Source organism: Seriola dumerili, unplaced genomic scaffold, assembly GCF_002260705.1.
Source record: "Seriola dumerili isolate Sdu_G_001 unplaced genomic scaffold, Sdu_1.0 BDQW01000161.1, whole genome shotgun sequence".
Lineage (NCBI taxonomy): Eukaryota > Metazoa > Chordata > Actinopteri > Carangiformes > Carangidae > Seriola > Seriola dumerili.
In genome coordinates, this window is record NW_019174416.1 from 6,257,588 (window position 1) to 6,278,436 (window position 20,849).

A 20,849-nucleotide genomic window follows, 5' to 3' on the forward strand; every position below is an offset into this window, starting at 1 on the left:
AAAGATGTTAAAACGCCAAAGCACATCTAAGGGGAACAGTGAACTTTGCAGATAATTTTCTGTCGGTTTGACACTAGGAGCGATGCTTTTCACATTTCACATTGATTAGTGTAGCTTTAAAGGGGCAATTTGTAAGTTTTCTCTGCTGTTGAACCTGGTTTCTTGCCAGCAGCAGGTGGTGGTGATTGTCGCTTGACAATAGCTTCAGCCATCGTTGCGTTTCAAAGACAAGACGTTACAATACGTCATCTGAGCAGTGCCATGTCTTCAGGGCAGATTGGAGGCTACAGTGAGTCGCTATCAGAAAGTGGCGAGATGGGCTGGGGCTAGCTGGTTAGCATGCTAACTTCGGTAGAAGAAATTATGCGATAGAGACAAGTTAACATTGATGTTGCTTTCCACCTCTGGAGACAGCTCTTGGTGAGTAAAGGAATGAAGTTTGATGCTGAACTCACAACATTTCTTCTAGACTGGTGAGTAAACAGCTGTTAATGCTAACACTAATTATGTAGCTATAGCAAAACCTGCAAATAGCTCCTTTAAATTTAGAGTTAGGATTAGGGTTTGCTCATCCCTTGTCCACAACTGTCAACATATTGAGGTGTTTCTAATACTAAGTAAATCTAATGCATAAAAACATAGCAAACATAAACATAAACAACATAGTGCAGTGTAATACAATACTACTAACCGCTGCTACAGGTTCAAAATAACCAGAGAGTCAAATTCACCCCTCTCAGTGTCAACTGTTGCATTGAATTTCTTTACATTGTACATGTGTTGCTAATGGTAACTGAAGCCAGAATAAACATTGCTACTATAATGTGTGTAAGCTTGTAGTCCAACCAAGGTAAATAATCACCAGCCACCACTGCAAATAAGGACACAATGGACAAATAAAAATGATGATAGGAATGTGCAGATGGTTTTAGCCTTTGGGGTGGCTGGGCCGTGTGCTGAATAAAGAAACAAGAATCAGGAGAAGTAAAATAAAGAATAAATGAAAGAAAAGGCAAGTGAGCCCACAAGAGGTTAGGAGTGCTAATAGTTTTGGTCTCAGTGGTGGTAGTGCGTGCATGTGTGTGTGTGTGTGTTGCGAGGGGGGGTTTCATGACAGAACTGGGTGGCAGGTGATGGCTGATTGACAGCTGTTACTCGAGGGTCCAAAAACTTCCAGGAGTGTTCTACTTCTCCATCTTAGGGCCTATGGTTAACAAAGCAGACTAAAAAGAAGGATTGCATGGAAGATTTAATTTGGTCCCCATCATCCATGGTTTGAACAGCTGTAGGCCGACAAGTGAGTGGAGAATTTTAATTTTGAATGTGGTTTCAGGCTGTTTGTGTTGCATTCCCAGTTGGGTAGATACAGGTGGATTGGAAGGAAATACTTAGGGTTGTAAGTGTTGGTAATTATTTTTTACAATATTTTTATGTATCATTAATATCAAAAAAACTATTACAACAAAGGTCTAAAGTAGTCTGATTATTTATGTTTGTAAGATTGTATTCTTCAGTTTAATTTTCCTGCTGTAGTGCTGTAGTTTATACATTTCCTTTAGGTGTTTTATTTTAATATGATTGAGAGTCGGATCATTTCCTACACGATTCAGTTTTCCTGCTGTAACAAACAGGTATCCCCAAATGGATCATTATGTTTTTTATTAAAAGGGAAATCATACTTTTTTAGCCTGGCATTATTTTCATAAGTGGGGCCATTTTGACTATAGCACATTTGCCAGCATGGTCATACATGGCAGGGGAACGACAGGCAGCAACAATATAGCTACTTGTTTTCCTGGAGGCAAGCAACCTCCATATACAAAGCAACATAAATAATTTGAACTTGTCAGTGACTCTGGCAGACAGTAAACACAGAGTACCCCGCTGATTAGCTGCTGTAGCTAACGTCATATAGATCTACTGCTGGGGCAAGAAGCTACTTACTCATGTGCAGTTTCTGGTTTGTTTACATGAGTGCGTCTGTGGGTCACTGTCAGTTATTTCTTGTTATGTTTGGTCTTCCAAGGAAATTCAAGAAAGGCTGTTGCTGTGCCTTAAATCGGATACTTCAGTCAGTACACTGACATATAGTACAGTGTGTACACAGTATACTCACTGGCTTAGTGTGTGAATTTTGACAGTGTAGTGTTGTCCAAAATCAAACACTGCCGTTGTGCCGCTCACCAAAAATGACAATGGCATCAAGTGGCTGTGATTTCTGCCTGCCAGCTGCTTTGTTCTGTGTCATGCGACATGGACATTAGGCCGACATCGGCGACTTCCTCGGTCACCATTTTCAGAAGTTCTAAAATATGTGAGTGGTTCCTCCCCTTCTGCTACATAGCCAAGATGGCGACTGTTGAACATGAGAAGTGTCCATTGATTTACACTCACTTTTTTATGACCGTTTTGAGTGCACCATTCGGGTACTTACTGTGCACTGCATGTTGCCATTCATGTCAATGTGAATCTACTTACTTACTCAAAATAGCAAGCGTGAGTATGGAAGTACACAAACTGAAAGTCAGCATATGTTTGAAATCACTCCCTATTTAGATATATTACACTACATTTAGTACATAGTGTCGTTAATAATTCCACAATAGAACGAAAACATAGTCCATGTCCACACTTTCTGCTAACAGTCCCACAATGCAATTCTCTTAGTTTCATAGATGGGGAAATTATGATTATGCAAAAACACCTGGCACTGATGACGAAAAATGATGATGATTAGTAAGTGTCTGAAATCTGAATTCACTGCTCACTGCTGAGTAAATTAATTATTATTAATTATTATTTATTATTTAATTATATAGGGAGTAGTTTGTGAGTGGGCGAGGGAATGGTTTCTACATTACTATGAGAAAGCTGGGAGGTGCTTGCTCCAATATATTTGTGATAATTTGCATTACGTCAAGCTCTACAATACTACAAGTTAGCATGTCCCACAATTAGACTGACCATTAAAATGAGACCTAAGACACAGCAATTGCCCCTTTTTTTTTTTTTTAGGAAACCTGTGTTTCCATGAGCATTAGTGTCTTTCAAAGTTGTGCCAAAACTTACTGTGTATCACTGTCCTGAGGTGATAAAACCCCCTCTTAAGTCAACTAAGAGGAGCAGTGCTGCCTATTGTAGCAGGAGAGTGAGTGTTGGAGACCTCTTAACCTCCATTACACATCTAAAAGTGACAGAAACAAACTATTCCACTTAAGATCCCTCTTTCGCTTCTCTCCTCTTGCTCCTGCTCCCACAGCTGTTAAAGGTGTGAAAATGTTAAGTGGGGTTAAAAGTGCTGCCCTTAGAAACCAAATACACACAGATGCACAGTCATACACATAATGAATGAATGCACAGACATATGGAGACGGACGAAGACAGGATTGTATTGCTACAACAAGAGAGACGGTATGCTGGTGTAAGGTAAATGAAGACTGCTTTCATCTGCTTATTATATTCTGTTGTACACACACTTCTAACGTGCACGAGAGAACACACACAGTTCTTAACTATAGGCGAGCATAGTTTTTCTGAGCTAAATACATAATCCACAATGAATTCGTAAAGTAATTTGAATTAGACGAGGACGTGGTTCTGTTAAGAATTAAAACTCATATGGTAAACGAAATCCTTCCTAAATGAATTATTATATGTGTCTCAGTCAGTGCGTCATGACGATCAATAGCTGCAAGTCTGAATTTAACCACATCCAAGGAAAGTCACTGAAGTTAAGAAACTCTCCGGGGAAGTGGAGAATTATCAGGGGATTATACAAATGAGTAACTGCACACAAATATATCAGAATATGTTACAGTCCTGAATGCAGCAGAGAATATATTCAGATGCTTATACAAAACTACGGCCGATGCTGTGTCTTATGGGAAATAGGGTACAAGTATTGAGAAGGAGAACACGGAGGAAAACAGAAGCAATACGACTTAGCCTGAAAATCTTACACATGAAAACTCAAGAATCCAATATGATTTAAATAAATCTGTGAAGTCATATCCTATTTTATCTTCCGACATTTAAACCTGTAACATATATGTCAAGCCTGACACAGACACTATAGATACTGTAGGCACTGCAGGGTGGAAAACCAACCTCATACAGCCTCACTCACACTCAAATCATTAATCCTTTCAGTCTCACACTCATACACTCTCTCACATACATGCACGCACACGCACACACGCACGCACGCACACACACACACACACACACACACACACACACACACACACACACACACACACACACACACACACACACACACACACACACACCCACATACAACAGGTGGTCCTTGGTTAGGTAGATTTTCAAAGGGGATTTCTACTTAATAAAAATCCAATTCTGGCTCCACAGGATCCTTATCCCACAGAGAGAGTGAGAGTTTGAAGAAGAGAGAGGGAGCGAGGAAAGACAGCAGGAGAAATAATTAGACAGTGATGGAGACACAGAGATCACAGTGAACCAAACAGTGACTCCTCTTTTTTTCAGGACAGCTGCTACTGAACTCATTTCTGGAAAAGAATTGATTCTGATTTTGAAAAACATTTCTATTAGAAAAGCTCTAAAATAATGTGTCTGTCTCCTAACATTAGAGTTACATGTTCATTATTCAAAACTGTGTTGAATTAATTATCAGATAACTGACACAGCTGAAATATTTGATTTGTAGTTCAGTGTCTTGCTGATAATATTCCCATGGATGGTCATTGTTCTTTGACATTTGACCAAACCATTTAGACTCCCTGAGTCATAACATCATTTTCCATATGACTTGTGACCTACAGAGTAAAACAAACTAATTAAACACTGCAGTAGTAGAGATGGAAGCTATCTCCCAATTCATGGGCTGCATCCCTCGGAGGACGCGGTCCACAAAAAACCACGAAGGCTGACGTGAAATGTGTTTGATCTACGGAGGATTTCCACTTTGCGTCACCAGCTGTGCCTACCTTTACCTTTGTGCCACAAAGGTCCTGTCACCTAGCAACCCTGACAACATCTAACTTTATTTTTATAAAAAACTTGAGGTTTTGGTTTTTTAACAGTTGCACCGTTAGCTGTTCAACTGAGCTGAAACCCAATACTTACATTTAAAAGTGTAATCATCAGGCTCTCTGTTGGTGATGTTTGCTGCAACATTATTTTCATTACCAATGTGCAATAAATCTTGGGATAGGTTGGGCCACGGAGGATACACCTGTTGGAGCCTTTGTTGCCCAGGAAAAGATGGCTCAGATGCATTTAAGAATGGGACGGCCTAGTTGCGCTGCTGTAACACAAATGGCCCCTGAATTGGGACACAGCTGTAGTTTTTAGAGAATCTTGGTTACATCAGGGCTGTCATAGACTGTTTGGTCGTCTCTCATAAGTGAAGCAATGATGGTGAAAATGTTATCGTCTCTGTCTCAAAATCAACCAAATTCAAGTAGATCATTTTAAAACCAAAGTGAAATTGACAAGTGGGCCTGCATTCATCATGTGGTCAGAAACATGAGTCCAACATGAGTCTGATGGATCCACTGTATTCTTTATCACATCCACTTTACAGGGCGATTATACTGTATGTCTTTATTGTGTTTTACACAAGGATACCCCCAAGTGGCCAAAACATCTACTGATGTTGCTTTAAAATTCAAACATCTTGCGTGGCCTGAGGGATTCTGAGCAAATCATGAAAATTCTGACACATACTATTCTTTTTAAACAGCTCTACACCTTTTATGGTAAATGTGGACAAGAGACACATTTCACATTGCTGTTACAATGACCAAAATGTAATTCCGACTACTTACAGTAGTGGTTTGAGAGAACTTTTTGTCTTTCATCATATCGTTAAAACGGTGCAGGTGGAAATGAGGTGTCATGGAGGACTCAGATTTACTCTGAAGGATCACAAAGCAAAGACATTTGTTTCTCTGCTACTTTATATGGTTAGTTTATCAATTTTAATAGTCACCTTTTTTTTTATTCATGTATATCTATCTGTTTGCGTGTTTGTCTCAAATAAGAAGAAGCAAAAATAGGAAACAGTGGGACTTGAACAGTACTTGACCCGGGTAAACAATACGAATGGTTCAATTTCCCTGCTAATATCTTCTTGGCCTGTGCAGGGACTTAAACTGGTGACCTTGCAGCCTCAAGCATACTTCTCCAAACAGGGGTTACTCTTGCTGCTGTTATTTTTGCCTATGCAAACACAGTGAAACAGATGTTGAGGTGACCGTCTCACCTTTGTCAAATACCTTTCTCACCCTCTCCGTTTTCTCTTCCCTCCCACCAGTCGCTCTCTCTCCGTCCCACCCTCTCCATCAAGGTTGCAAACAAAAGCAGATTACCATATTCATGAGGCCGCCAGATGACAAATGAAAGGGAGAGCAAAAAAAGAACAAAATCCATTCTTTATCGCACTTTCATCGCATATCGATCTTCCTTTCACCTGCAATTATTCTCTCAATTCCTTTGATGCACTTTCTCCTCCCTCTCAACTTTCAGTGTCCCTCTATTTTTCCCTCTGTCTTTCTCTCTCTCACGTCTGTCAACAGCCTGTTTATATCACGGCACCGACAGAGATTTGTGTGCGCGGGTGTGTGTGTATGTGTGTGTGTGAGTTTGCACATTATGACACTGATGGAAACGCTAAACACCTTGTACTATATTACGTAGTCTGGTGTGTGTGGCTTGCGAGTGAACGGAGACAGATGAAGACAGAGAGGATGTGTATGTGTCTTGACAGTGATAAAGCGGCAACTCAGATACTCCCACAACACAATAGTCTTATTGACTAGTGTGTGTGTGTGTGTGTGTGTGTGTGTGTCTCTCCTTTCCTTCCTTCCTACTTCCTTACTTCTTCCTTGTTGTCACTCTTTCCCTACAAAATATCCAATCATTCTTGTTTACTTGCTTTCTCCACTTACAGGCTACCTTTAATTCCTACCTTTGTTTCCTTTATTCCTTCCTACCTCTGTTTGTTCCTCCTTTATATCCTCCCTCTTGCCTCATTTCTACTCATTCCCTCCTTCTCTTTTCCTTATTTCTTCCCTTCCATTTCTTCTCTTTTCTTTTTTGCATTCACCATATTTACTCTTTCCTCTCATTGCTATGTAGCTGTGCATGGCTCTAGGGATGGCAGTGTTGGTTGGTTGGTGCCAACTATTGGATGGATTGCCAGGAGAATTTTGCATTTATGCTCCCCAGAGGATGACTTTGAAGATCCCTTGACGTTTTGCTTTTCCAGCCAAACATAAGACATTCATGGTCCCTAGAGGATGTATCCTAATGTATCCCTTTAAACTATGATATTATAATTTGTACCATACTTTGGATTCTTAAGGTGCCCACCAGTGTTAATGTTCTGTATTCTGAATGGGCATCAGCGGGCTGCAACTCTGTAGCTGCTACTGGACACATCCAATCTAAAGACTTGTGCCATGCATGTACCACACTGTACACACTACACAGGATGATACTATCTTCCTGGTTGTAGCTTCAAACAGACCTTGACTGTTACTGTTATAATGTTACTTCTACCTTTCTTCACTCTCCTTCCAAACCATTTCCCCCACTGTCCCATCTTTCCTTCCTCCATCGACCTTCAGTGTTTCCTCCCTTCATTTCTCCCTCCTTTTATCCTAGACAAACCTTTCTAGATTTGTTTTTGCTCTCACCCCTTCATTCCTGCCCTTCTCCTTTCTGTCCTTCCATCATCTTTTAATTTTTTCTTTCACTCCTATTTTGGAATTCACAAAACATTTAACAACATTTACATGCACTTACTTTCTTTCTTTCTTTTTCTTTCTTTCTTTCCCTTATTTTTCCTTTCTGTCCTCCTTTCATTCATTCCCTTGACCTTTCCTTCTGACCCTCCTTTCTTCACCGTTTCTCCTCCCTACTTACTAAGTACCATTTCACTTTCCACTTTAATCCATCTTTAACCTTCTCATTTATTTAGGTTTTATTACAAAAACAAGGTTTATCACCCTTAACTGGGCACGCAAAAATAAATGAATAAATCGTTGCGCATTATTGTTGCAGACAATTTGACACTTTGGAGCTATTGTGCTGCATTATTCTGCTCTGAATTACATGTCTGAAGATGACTAACAACTGCAAACACAACCCAAGGCTCGTTCATGAATGAAAATCTGAAATATAAAGACCTTCCTTGCATTCATTTCATCCTGTACCCCTCCCACCTAACGTTATCTCTTTGTGACAGTTTGAAAGGGAATAATGACACAACGCTTCACCATTTTAAAGCACTTGAATGAAAAGACTGAATGGGCTGAAAGAGAAAGACAAAGGGACAGTTAGAAATATAGAGAGCGGTAGAGGGAAGACAGACAGATGGAAGGAAAGTGAGATAGAGGCAGACACCTCGCGGGGACAGAGGAAGACAGACGTAAAGAGACAAGAGGGGAGAGAGAAGGAAAAGACAGAAAGCCTGCCTCCTTATCTTCCCCTGCCTTTCACAGCCAACCTCACACTGGCACTTAATACTGCTGTGAGTGTGTGTGTGTGTGTGTGTTACAGAAAGTACCTATGAACATGGTTCCCTGATTGTGTGGATGCATCACTGTTTTCTTTATCAATTAATCATTCTATTATTTCTTCAATTAAGTCAGTAATCATTTCATTACATGTCATTTCAACAAGTAGAAAGTAAAATTTTTGACCAACAGTTCAATATCTAAAGACAATCTAAAGCTGGAAGTGGCACATTTGCCATTTTAGCTTAATAAGTGACAGTAACAGATTAAAACTATATCAACGATGAGTTTTCTGTCAGTTCATTTTGGTTAGTTGATTAATTGATTAATCTATAATCTGTTTCCTAGATTCTGTTGTAGTCAGAGGTAGTGTTTGCAATTGTCCACTGTGTGCATGAATGTGTCTACTAGTTCCAGACATGTGTGTTTGTGTGTGTGCACTTGATTTTCAAAAGGCTCTAATACTCACACAATATGTTGCCCTCTATACTGTATGTGCTTGTGTTTGTCTGTGTGTACTTTCCATGAAGGCTATCTAATCTGCTGCACAAGTTAGCGTGTCCCCAGAGGAGAAACGCAGACAGCGGCGGACTAATACTCACTCCTGCCAGGTAGAGTTGACTTTTTCACATATACATGATGTGTTAGATGTGTAACTGTACATATGAAGGTAAACCCAGTAGACGGTTAGCTTAGCACAAAGACTGGGAACAGGGGGAAACAGCTAGCCCCGCTAATGCGACATTAGTTATAGCTTCTTTGTTTAATCCAGACAAAAACTGACGCTTAAAAACTACAAATTAAAGTCCAACCTAACCCGAGATTCATTGCGCATCAGTGATGAAAATAATATGACAGCCAACAATGCTAGTCGTTTTTAACAAAGACAAAGTGGCTGAGGATCAGTAACGTCTCCAGATCAACTCTGAACAACGGAATGAAAAACTTGAAAAATGCTCCGGTGGATGCTTATACTTCAAGATCGCTGATTCGCTCATTTCGCTGTCAATCAAAAAGGGACTCAGCCTCAGACAGATCATCCAATCATCATGCAGAAGCCGAGCGTCCGGGCCAGCCCACTGCCCCATAGACCCCCAGAGACGCTGAGCGTCCGATGGGCGGGACAAAGCCCAGCATTTAGCCAATGACCGTCTAGTTTCGCTGCAGTGGAACAATCCACTCTGTGCTTCCCCATTGAAGTCAGTAGACGCTCGGCGTCTACACTGTGTAAAGCACTGTGGCGCTGCGGGGATGAATGAGAAGGAAGTCGTGTCGGTTACCTGTGATAAGTAGCTGATTCTGAACAAAAGATGAACGTGTTCTAACGCATATTTAGTCAATGAAATGTACACACAACAGTACATATTTGACCACTTATTTTGTTGACATTTTAGGGGAAGCTGAGCTTCCCTTGCAGTCTTAGAGCAATCACCACTGGAATACACTATTGGTTTTCAGCTCAGTTGAACAGCTACAACGGTATAACAAAACCAAGGGCCTTAAAACCTCAAATGTTACATATTGTCAAGGTTGCTAGGCAACAACTTCATTAAAAGTTACCTTTAGTTTTTTGCTATAAAGCCTCCTAGTCTGACTTTTCACTACAGAAGCTTTGAGTCATATGTCAGAGTTTTTGAACTTGCCAGCCCAGGCACAGTATTAGGAGTTGTTACACCCACATAACCACGTTTACCTGTAGATCCAACTGAACCATGCTGAATCGATGAAGAAGGAAAAGTGGGGACAGAGGAGGAGCTGGAGTCTGGGGTCAAAAACTAGAAGAGCTTCTGGTTGGGGACAGAGATCGAGGGATAGACGACACGATCATATAACAGTCTAACAATTAGCTGAGCCTCACTGGCTTTAAATATGATTGACATTTAGGTCCAAGAACACTGGAAAGAGAGTAAATGATGAACCCCAACAATCTGTTGAACTTGTGATGAATGAAAGGAACATTTCGCACGGTTATTAAATCAAATTGTGTTTAATTTAATCAAATTATCAGAATTAATCAACGGTTTCATATTCACATTCATTTTTACTCTTTAGTCTACATTCATCAGTTGGCTATGTCACCTCTATTCTTCTGACTCACAATACCAAAAATGTGAATTTATTATGTTTTAAGTTATGACCACTGAATAACTTTAGGTTTATCAAACAACTTGAGTTTTTATCAGTATTTTCATCTTTAAATTTACTGTCACTCCTCATGTATCCCTGCTTGAACACAGGGTATTGAACGTTCAGCACTGTGAGTAAGTTTAATAAGCAACAAAAATGACAGAAAATTCATCAGAAGAAATGAATTCCAAATGTGTTTCTTAAGGCAGAATGAATATTGTACTACTGTTAACCCAAGAGTGGACCTGTAGCACGAGACCTAATCTTATTGCTCGTTAAAGTACAGTAAATGCATCTAACAAATGCATCCGGCATTTAGATTATGTATTTATTCTTAGCAATTTTTACACTTTCTAAGCTGCTGATAGTTGTGATAGTACTGCATGTGCATTACACAACACAATGTGGGGTTTTAAAGGCTGAATTTACCAGGGGATGTGCAAATATCTCCTCCACCAGCATCATTCTTTATTCTGTATTTTAAATTTTTTTTTTTTATATTTATATCATGAATCAATCTTTAATTATGAGCTAGCTTTCCTTTTGCCTGTGGCCCACATTAGTATAATAACAATGAGCTTATTGAATCGTGTTTATAACCTACAGCATTATGGAATAATAAGAAAAGCAGAGGAGAGAGAGGAAGGATGTGGGGTGGTATAGAGAGGGGAAATATAAAGAAGAAAAGGAACCAACAGTTAAAAGGGAAACAAAGAATGAATGAGATGAAGAAGAAAAAAATGAAGAAGTAAAAGGAGAGAGGAGGAACAGGGAGGCAGAGGAGAGAGGGAGGAAAAAGAGGAAAATGAACAACATGACTGTGGTTGCTGATGTAAATCTCCCTCAGGTTAAAACAAGATGATAATTAAAAATGTACCACAGGGTCACACTGTGACTGTGTGAGTGTTAGTGTGTGTGTGTGTGCATATGTGTCTTACTGTGCAGCCTTTATTGCTGTAGGTGAGATTGTGTGTGTGTGTGTGTGTATGTGTGTAGCGGGGGTGAAGCTGCAGTGCCCATTAAAAGGTGTCCCTGCTGCAATCAGTGTACAGAGGCCTTAGGGCCTATTTGTTACTACATCAATCTGGAGTTAATGGAAACACACAGCACACAAACACACAAACACACACACACACACACACACACACACACACACACACACACACACACACACACACACACACACACACACACACACACGTACACAGATCCAAACACATTTCTGCCTACAGTGCAAACATTGTCAAAGAGACCGCTGAACAGCAGGACACACACATGAATACAGGCACGTATGTACTTGAACACAAACACACACAAAAACAAAGACAAGCACACACACACAGCTGGCAAGGAAGCCAGCCAACTGGGCCCACAGCAGAACAACACACACTGTTTTGTACACAAGAAAATCCTAATGAGGTCCCTTCAGTTCAGACATTCTTGTCTCCTTGTTTCATTCTTAGATTTGTTCATCAGACCTTTCTTGTTGTATAAAACAGCTTATAGGTTTGTCTTCACGTTCCCAGCAGAAACTTAATTTCCTCTTGCTTTCAAATTAGTGCTAACGGAGCTAAACTGACAACTCTGAGGTTGATGTAAGTTGCCAATCGAAACATCCTTTACTCTCAATCTGAAAATCACCCAGTGAAGACAAATCAAAGTGAAAAGACTAAATTTGAAAATGTCATGCTTTTGACTGTCTGCCAGTTCTCATCAGTAGATAAGGCGCGCTGCAGCGAGTCCTGAGCGGACTCTGTAAATGTTTTAGCTCAAATTAAATTGGATTGAGTACATATCTGCTCATAAGTCACTGTTAATCGCTGACTAGAGGAGATAAAAGAACAAAAACGCAGCGGGACTGGAATGGGTAGAGCGCACACAGGCAGAGAGCAGGGGGCCAGCAGAGCGGCGCAGTGCTCACAGAGGCACCATCTTTCAGCTGTCTGACCCAAGTCACTGAATCCCTACCAGCTCCAGGCTGCTCTGTGGATGAACCTGACCTCTGACTTACCTATAGACACAGGAAATGTCCCTACAGCATTCAGCAAAGTATTTGTTGGCAGATCATGTGACACCTACGCCTGCGCCAAAGGAATACATAATCACTACGAAAGAAGTGACGGTAAAGCAAGTTTTCCAACACCAGTCAGGGAAGGATGCCAATCTACTGCTGGTCCAGTATCCCCAGTTATTACATTTATATTGAACTACTCCACAGCTCATCATTATATCCAATGACAAAGCTCGGTGCCAAAGCAGGAGCTAGTGTACCCTTTATGTAGTGAGGCAAAATGGAAGAGTGTAGAGGTCGAGGTGGTGGATGGGGGCGCAGTGAATCTGACTTTAATGTGGGAGACCACAGTTTACATTTTGTTACATATTTTCAATTATATCTGCCTTCTCATTAACAGTGACCGTAATTGTATCATATTTCATATAGACTTAACCAACTTAATCAATTCAGATGCCTATAACTTTCATCACAGTTTATATACCATAAACATGATTGTGACCAATCTGAACCATACTGTCGTTGCCAGGCACGGAACTTGAAGAAAGAAATCGTTTTTAAAGATATTTTTTTTGGGGGGGGGGGGGGGGGGTGGGGGGGGGGGGGGGGGGGGGGGGTTGACTCGATTCAGCATTCAGTGTTGAGGAAGCCAGGAAACGTGGAGAGAGAAGGGCTTGAGCTGCAACAAAGGTCCTCCTGCCAGGAGTTGAACTGTGGATGTTATGATGGTACGTCATTAGGCTACTGGGGGGGGGGGGGTTGCCGAATTTTATGGTTTTGCAGAATCACCAAATAACATTCTTCACTGTGGGTGCAAAAACATGCATGTTAGCAGAACTTTTTTGGGTTATGTGGGAGATTTGGACACCTTTCCTTGAATAAATGGGACACAATCTTGGGACACAGTCACTATTTCTCTTAATACAATAATTCTCTTTAAATTAAAGCTATAATATATTATAACTGCATTACATTAAATCCATAGCTACAATAGTTCATATAAGTTTTAACTAATCATTTGGGGTCTACCACCTGGTCTTTCATTGCAAAAAAGGTCTTGCTCCACCTATGGGATGATCATGAATGGAAAATTCAAATCAGCCAAATCTGTGTGGCATTGGCAGAAAGAAAAGAGGTGCCTCTTCCACGCACAGGGTCAAGGTGGAATTATAGTTGTGGGGCTTTCGTGGAACAACGCCATATGCGCCCCCTTAGAAAATGTACTGACAATGGTGGCTATGGAGCTATCAGAACAGTGACTCGTCAACTTGGGCAACTTTTTCTCTCCTACAAGTTTAAGATGCTGGTGGAGTTCATTGAGAGTGAGGACAACTTGAAGCAAATTGCAACACATGTAGCAAATCCATCTGCACTGTAGGCCTCCTTGATGCAACCCCCCACTCTGTATCCCAGTGATTGAAGGATGCAAATGTGGCAATTGCACAAAATAATGTAATATTCAGTAACAAAACAAGGTGAACCTTCCCACTGTCAATTGTATAAGTGAAAAGATTTGTGTTTTTCTTTCTTTTAGCATTTCAGTGACCCTTGCATCAAGTAAAATTCCAGCTTCAGGGTTTACACCTAAGGGTCACGCTATAGTTGTACTTGAGATGACCACCTCTGTTGTGACAGGGCAAAATTTGAAGTGTCCATGGCAGTGTCCCGGTAGGGCACAGAAATGCCACGCCATGAAGAAAAATCCACAGAAATGAACACTTCACACCAAAGATGGAGACATTTTTAAAATGAGGACCTCAAGGATTACCACTTAATTCTTAGAATAAATAAATAGAGAGGAGGTGTTGGTTCTTACCAGGTGTGATTTCTATCACTGTGTCTTGCCTCTCTGGGGGGAAAAGGACCTTGGGAGGCTGAGTGGTTTGGAGAGCTGTAAGAGAAACAGAGCGAGAAAGATAGACAGAGGGTAAGATTAATTATCAGAAGTGAGTTAGAGTTTTAAACTAATGAGCTTTGGTTCTGGTGGATATAGCATCTCATTATGGGCTCATCATTCCTATATAACAAATCCTACATATCTAAAAACCACCAAGGTACAGGAGAAAACCCACTTTATTTTTCAATTAACAGACACATTCATCATATCCATCCAAGTATTAATATGTATCACTATGTCTTAATTCTTGAAAAAGAAAAGTTATAACATTGAGTGTTTCAGTCATTCACTATGGCAGGCGGCACCTCCAAATGTCAATAGGAGGTATTCTTTTTTTCAATCAAGACAAAACAAAACTGAACCCAACCTCTGCTTTATGTAGCAGTTCTGCTTGGATAAAGGATTGGAGAGTGAGAAATACATATAGAAAATGCAACATATAACAATGTAGGTCTGAGATTTGGGTTAGCCTGAAGAACACACTTTCGACGTGGCTGTAGAGCTGCACAGTTAGACTGTTTTGTGAGGAGAAATCCAGGTAGAGATCTGACCTTTGCTCTACAAATTGTTCACTGCCCTACAGAATCACAAAGCCAAATATAAAGAGACTGGAGAGACTGACTGTCACAGCTACGAGACGCTGCATCAGCCACAGAGGAAGCTCATTGTACACTTGTCTCATCTAATGATTTCTTTCCTCCTTCTGTCTGTCTCTTTGTGGACAAACAAGACGACTGACTGTGTTTCTACTCTGATGACAAACAGACGCTCTCTGCCTCCACCTGAAGCACCTTTCAATTTCACCTCAATGGACTCTGAGCACCAATGCTTGTAGCTGTCCAACACCTTTCCCCTCTCTGCCTCAGAGTGTCTAATAATCCTCTGGTGTGTTGCAGTATTTCCATTCTACTTTGAAGATAGAGTACATGCAACTTGTCCTGTGTCTGAGTTTGGTAAGTCATTTCTGGTGTAAACATGACATTGAAGCAGGTAGTGGAGAACTACAGAACAGAAATTAATTTCACATATTTTAGCCATGGTTGCTGTATGGCAATGTCAGTCTGTCATTCAGTCTGTTGCTTGTCCAGCACTTTGTTCCAGCTGAAATATCTCAAAACTATTGGATGGATTTCCATGAAATCTGAATGCAGACATTTATGGTCCCCAGATGATGAATCCTCCATGGTTAAACTGATGTATCACTCTTATACAAAGTGCTGTGCAATTTGCCTCTAATTCACCCAGACACACTGAGGGCAGCAAGCTACCATGCAAGGTGCTGGCCATACCACCAGGGGGTCCTGTGTCTTGCCCAAGGACGATTTGACATGTGGACAGGAAGAAGTGGGTATCAAACCGCCAAACGTGTGATTAGTGGACAACCTGCTCTAGCACCCTGATCCTCAGCCACTCTACACTGTCCTATCTCATTAGTCATCCTAATGACTTTCCTCTAGTGGCCACCTTGAGGTTGACACTTTCACTCGAGTCAAATGCCTTAATAATTGTTGACTGGATTATCATGAAATTTAGTGAGACATTCATACCACCCGCAGGATGAACTGTAATAACTTTGGTGATGATTTTATCTAGTGCCACCATCTGTTCAAATTTTTAATTCATCCAATATTTTTGTATTTTTTTGAAAACTAACTGACATTCCCATCATCCTCAGCTGTATTTGGTGTTTAGTGCTAATTAGCAAATGTTAGCTTGCTAACAGATACATTATACCTACTGAACATTAACATGTCAGCATTGTCATTGTGAGCATGTTAGCTTACTGACGCATATTGATACTGATCAATTAGCTCAAAGCACTGCTGTGTGTGAACACAGCCTTACAGACCAGCTAGCATGGCTGTAGTCTTGTTTCACCCACATTACCAAGCTCAAATATGTGTGGCAGTGGGAAAATTATGCCACTTGAAAAGTGTCATCTGGTTTGATCTTTCCTTAAACCTCAGAGACTTGGGCTTTAGAGTTGCAACATGTGAAGATGAGCCATTTAAAACTTATTTTAATGTCAGATGTTTAGGAAGAGAAATGTGCTCAAACAACAATCCTTTAGAAAATGCATGCTCATGAAGGTGCAGCACTCTAAAGTACAGTATGTTCAAATGATAATGAGTCATAATCCCTCCACTGCTCTGTGTTTAAATTGGTCCACTTATAATCATATTTTTTGTACTATAACTCTAACAACCACAGTAACAAAGCTCAGTGTTCATGTCCGAGGTAAGCGAGGACAGTGTTCGGAGGTGCTTCCACACCCACGTTGGTCTAAACGCTCTTCCTGTGGTTTTCAAAGCAACAAAAATATCCTATGGAGGTGCAGGGTTCCTTTTTTCTTTTCATTTCTTTTCTTTTCTTTCCTTTTCCACCCTGTTTTTCAGCTTTTTCCTCCAATAACACTGTCAAACCCTCTATCACTCATCCCCTCTTTCCATTTCTCTGATAAGACTGATCATTTCATTTGCATTCTAAAGGTTCCGCTGAACCTTTTTAAGATTAATGAGACAACCCTTCACCTAGACCTACTACTCTCCTGCTCTGTCCTCTACTCACACCATATACATCCTCTTTCCTTTCCTGTCTTCATGTAGTTTTTGCCGTCTGTTTAGGAGTTTTCATTTTATGACACAACATGCTGCATGGCTTTTCATGGCTTTAAACTGGATGTGTCCTTTTTGTTGGGCGCACACAGGTGTATTAGCCTGCACCTGCCTGGTATTCTGGTGACTCTTTGTGAACTTGACTGTGTCAGAGTGAGAAGGAGGCACAGTAGGAGCTGTGTCATAGTGATTAAGTAGTGGTGCAATGCGTCTCTTCTACATACTTCAGTGTCTTTATCAAATGACACACACCTAACAGATCCCAGTCAGAACTTTGCCTTACTGTTTTGTGTTTTTTAGGTAAATTGTATTTCTTTGAAATACAGAAAATCTCTGCAGCAGCACAACTGAAAAGGAAATTACCAAAAATCTGTGATGATGGCAGATGCACCAGCACCACGTGCCATTAATACACAAAGCCAACTTTGTGTCAGAGCAAAAGAAGATTGTCTATGTGAGTGTTTGGGGTCAGTGTTAACCTGAATAAAAATCTGAATATCAAAAGGTGTGTTGTGGTGAATAGATGATAATGATGGGGTTCCTGTTTACTTTTAACATTGCGCCTCATAGAGACACACATACACACACAAGCGTGCGTTTGAGATCTTTGAACTTTTTATAATGGTTGCTTGTCTTCAAAATTACAGCACGCTATTGATGTGGAAAGTGTGTTTTTGTCTAAGTCTGCAAGTGTGGTGTATGTGTGGAGCGCCATTAGGTTAGAAGCACTGGCTGAGTTTCTCCCATCTCTGTGGAACCATGAATAGGTAAAAGCTACAGCAGTTTGAGACATAAGTTTTGCATAGATCAAAACAACATCATAGAAATTCTACAGTTTATTGTAGCTTCATTTTGCACAACTGTGTGATGTCTGAAGAGATGCTCAAAAAAAGGAAACCTTCAGATATAGAAACTGAGACTGAAAATCAGATAATCTGATAATCCAGTGAAATTTCTGCTGTAGTCCATAGCAAATAAATTTAAAAGAGCTTTTTGTAAGTTTTGTTATTGCTACATAGACATTAGCATTAACAGCTGTTTACTTACCACTCTAGAAGAAAGATTGTGAGTTGCACATCAAATTCAATTCCTTTACTTGCTTTCTGCAGCGGTGGAAAGCAACAACTATGTTAGCTCTTTTTTTTGCTTCTATTGCTATCACCTCTTTTCTTGTACTGATGTTAGCATGCTAGCTATTTATCTCCTAGCTAGTTATCCCTGGACAACAATGTCCGGGGCTCTTGGTATAGTAGTAGGTAAACAGCAACGTATGTAGCAATATATTCTGCCAATTAATTTCTTGATTAATCAATTTTTTTGTCTATACAATGTCGAATGAAGTTGATGTCTTCCAATGTCTTGCTTTGTTTTGTCCGATTAACAGTCCAAAACCCAAAGACATTCCTTTTATAGTGAAACAAAATAAAGGCTGCAAATTCTCACATTAGAGAAGCTTGAGCCTGAGGAGGCCTGGAGCTTTTCTGTGAAAAATTACTTAAATTAATCATTTATCAAATATTTCCTAATTAATTTTCTGTTGACCTGACAGATCATTCGACGTATTGTTTCAGGCCTTAATGTCAGTGATATTACAAGAAATGCTCATATCAAGTTGTAAAATTGATACTAGCAGTGACTGTGGCTTACAAACCTGCTTGACTGTGAGCCATTAGAAAGTCTTACCTCATACACAGGGGCCTTTTGTCAAATATTGCCACTACTTACAACAAATTGCCAATTTGGCAGTGCAAAGACATTATATACTGTATGTTTCTGTTAAAAAAAACTCAGACCTTACATGATCTACACCTGAATAGTTTACATTGACAGTACAAAACCGACTACTGTACCAAGGCTAGATTACAAATACTCACACTAGCCATCACAGTGCAGTGGTGCTTCATATGCACCTACTGCCTTGTTCAGTTACAGTGTGGTGCGGTTCAGCTCTTCAGGTCAGACAGAGAAATAATCAGTAGACAGGCCTTAGAGTAGTCAAACTTTGTTTTAGTGCTTATCTCCTACTGCAATCACAACAGGGGATGTAAATCTGGTATTTTCCTTTGAATGTTAAGTTGCCGCTGAGTATGTGTGCATGCGTGTCATCAGATATGAATGTATGTGAGCGCCAGAAAGTTAAGACCATTTGAAAGTCATTTGACTAACTTTTCCATGATTTAAGAACACTTTGACACTATCTGAATGATCCTGATCTGATAATTTCAGCTCTCCAGGTGCTCCACGTAGATTAAAACAAACACTGTCTTATTGCAGTCTTTATCTCCATGCATGGAATGAATACAGTTTGTGTGTTGGACCAAGTGAAACGTTTTTTTCAATTCTCATTAGAAATCTCAAGACAGATTCTCAACATGAGAAACATTTCCATTACAAGAGAACACGAGAGGACATTACGTAACATTTAAAACAAAATTCATAGTTATATCACCATTTACTCAGCACGATGTTAATTATTCCTACAGTTTGTCCTAAGATGTTTTGTACTGCAAATGGAATGACCTCAGATGCTTGATGCTTTCTGACACTTTCTATCTAATCTGATCTTTGACATTTCATTTTGTCACACATGGGAGACTTTTCCTCATTTGAGAGACATATTATAAAAGTATTAACTCATAAGGGCTGCCACAGAGAGCTGTGCACTCGGAAAAAGAAGATGCAAGTGCTGTGGATCTATATTAATATTTTATACATTAACTGATTAATATGCTGATGAATGAACACAGAGGCAAGTCTTGGTTCAAGTTAAACACAAAGGAAGAAAAAAAACCCCAAAAAAACGTTATGGTTTTTGTACAAGTTTTCTCCTAAACACAAAAAAAGTTTTGCACACATCTTTAAGGTCTAGCAAAAACATTTCCAGAGCTGTTTTTTTTTTTTTTTTTTTTTTTTTTTAAAAGGAACTTGCAGTCTTCTTTCCTGCATGTTGCTGGTGCATTACCATCTAAAAATCTATGAAATATCTGAAAACACTGGCAGGAATGTGTGTGGCGACACCCCAATGTGCATGCAAGTGCATCCTCATGCGCAGATTAGATACAAACAAAACTGGCACGCACTCAAACACTACTATCACTTCTAACGCACTAATGACCCTAACCCTACACAACAGCACTACTAGTGGTCTAAATCTCCAGAGGCTACCTTTACACCAACAATATGTAACTACTGAAGAAGAGAAAGCTTCTCTTATAAATGAAAAGTTGAATCAATTACCAATAAAACACACTCTTGTTGAGTTTAATGCAGTTGGGTTTGGCTGCTACAGCTGTACTTGGTCTGGTATGACTAGTAGCTTTTGGTGGCTTATTGTTAGCTAACTGCTGTGTAAATTACTGCAACGGTTCATTGACTTTCACACTATTTATATGTGTTACTATTATACTACATTTAAGCAAGTCAAAAATAAAATTTCAATTATTTTAGCTCAAAAGTAAGCCAAGTATTAAAGTATCAAAGGACTCTTTATGCCAACTCACCGCTTCCTGAAGTTTAAATATCAACATATTATCATCAATATATTACTGCATTACTGAATTATTATTAATACTGAAGCTTTATCATGTAAACAGCATTTTACTGTCATACCTGGTGAATATGGACCTTAAGATAACTATTGCCACTTTGGGTAAAAAGGCAACTTTAGGGTACTTTATGTAAAATAGCGCAACTTA

General features: G+C 39.9%; 1 protein-coding gene across 1 annotated transcript in view; it reads right to left on the reverse strand.

Annotated features, from left to right (window-relative positions):
• Nucleotides 1-20,849, reverse strand: part of LOC111226783 (X-linked interleukin-1 receptor accessory protein-like 2) — a 153,696-nt gene that overhangs the window by 46,956 nt on the left and 85,891 nt on the right. Inside the window, exon 6 of the mRNA XM_022752094.1 lies at nucleotides 14,459-14,533. Coding sequence (XP_022607815.1) covers nucleotides 14,459-14,533 — 75 coding nt within the window. The remainder of the gene's footprint in view (nucleotides 1-14,458; nucleotides 14,534-20,849) is intronic.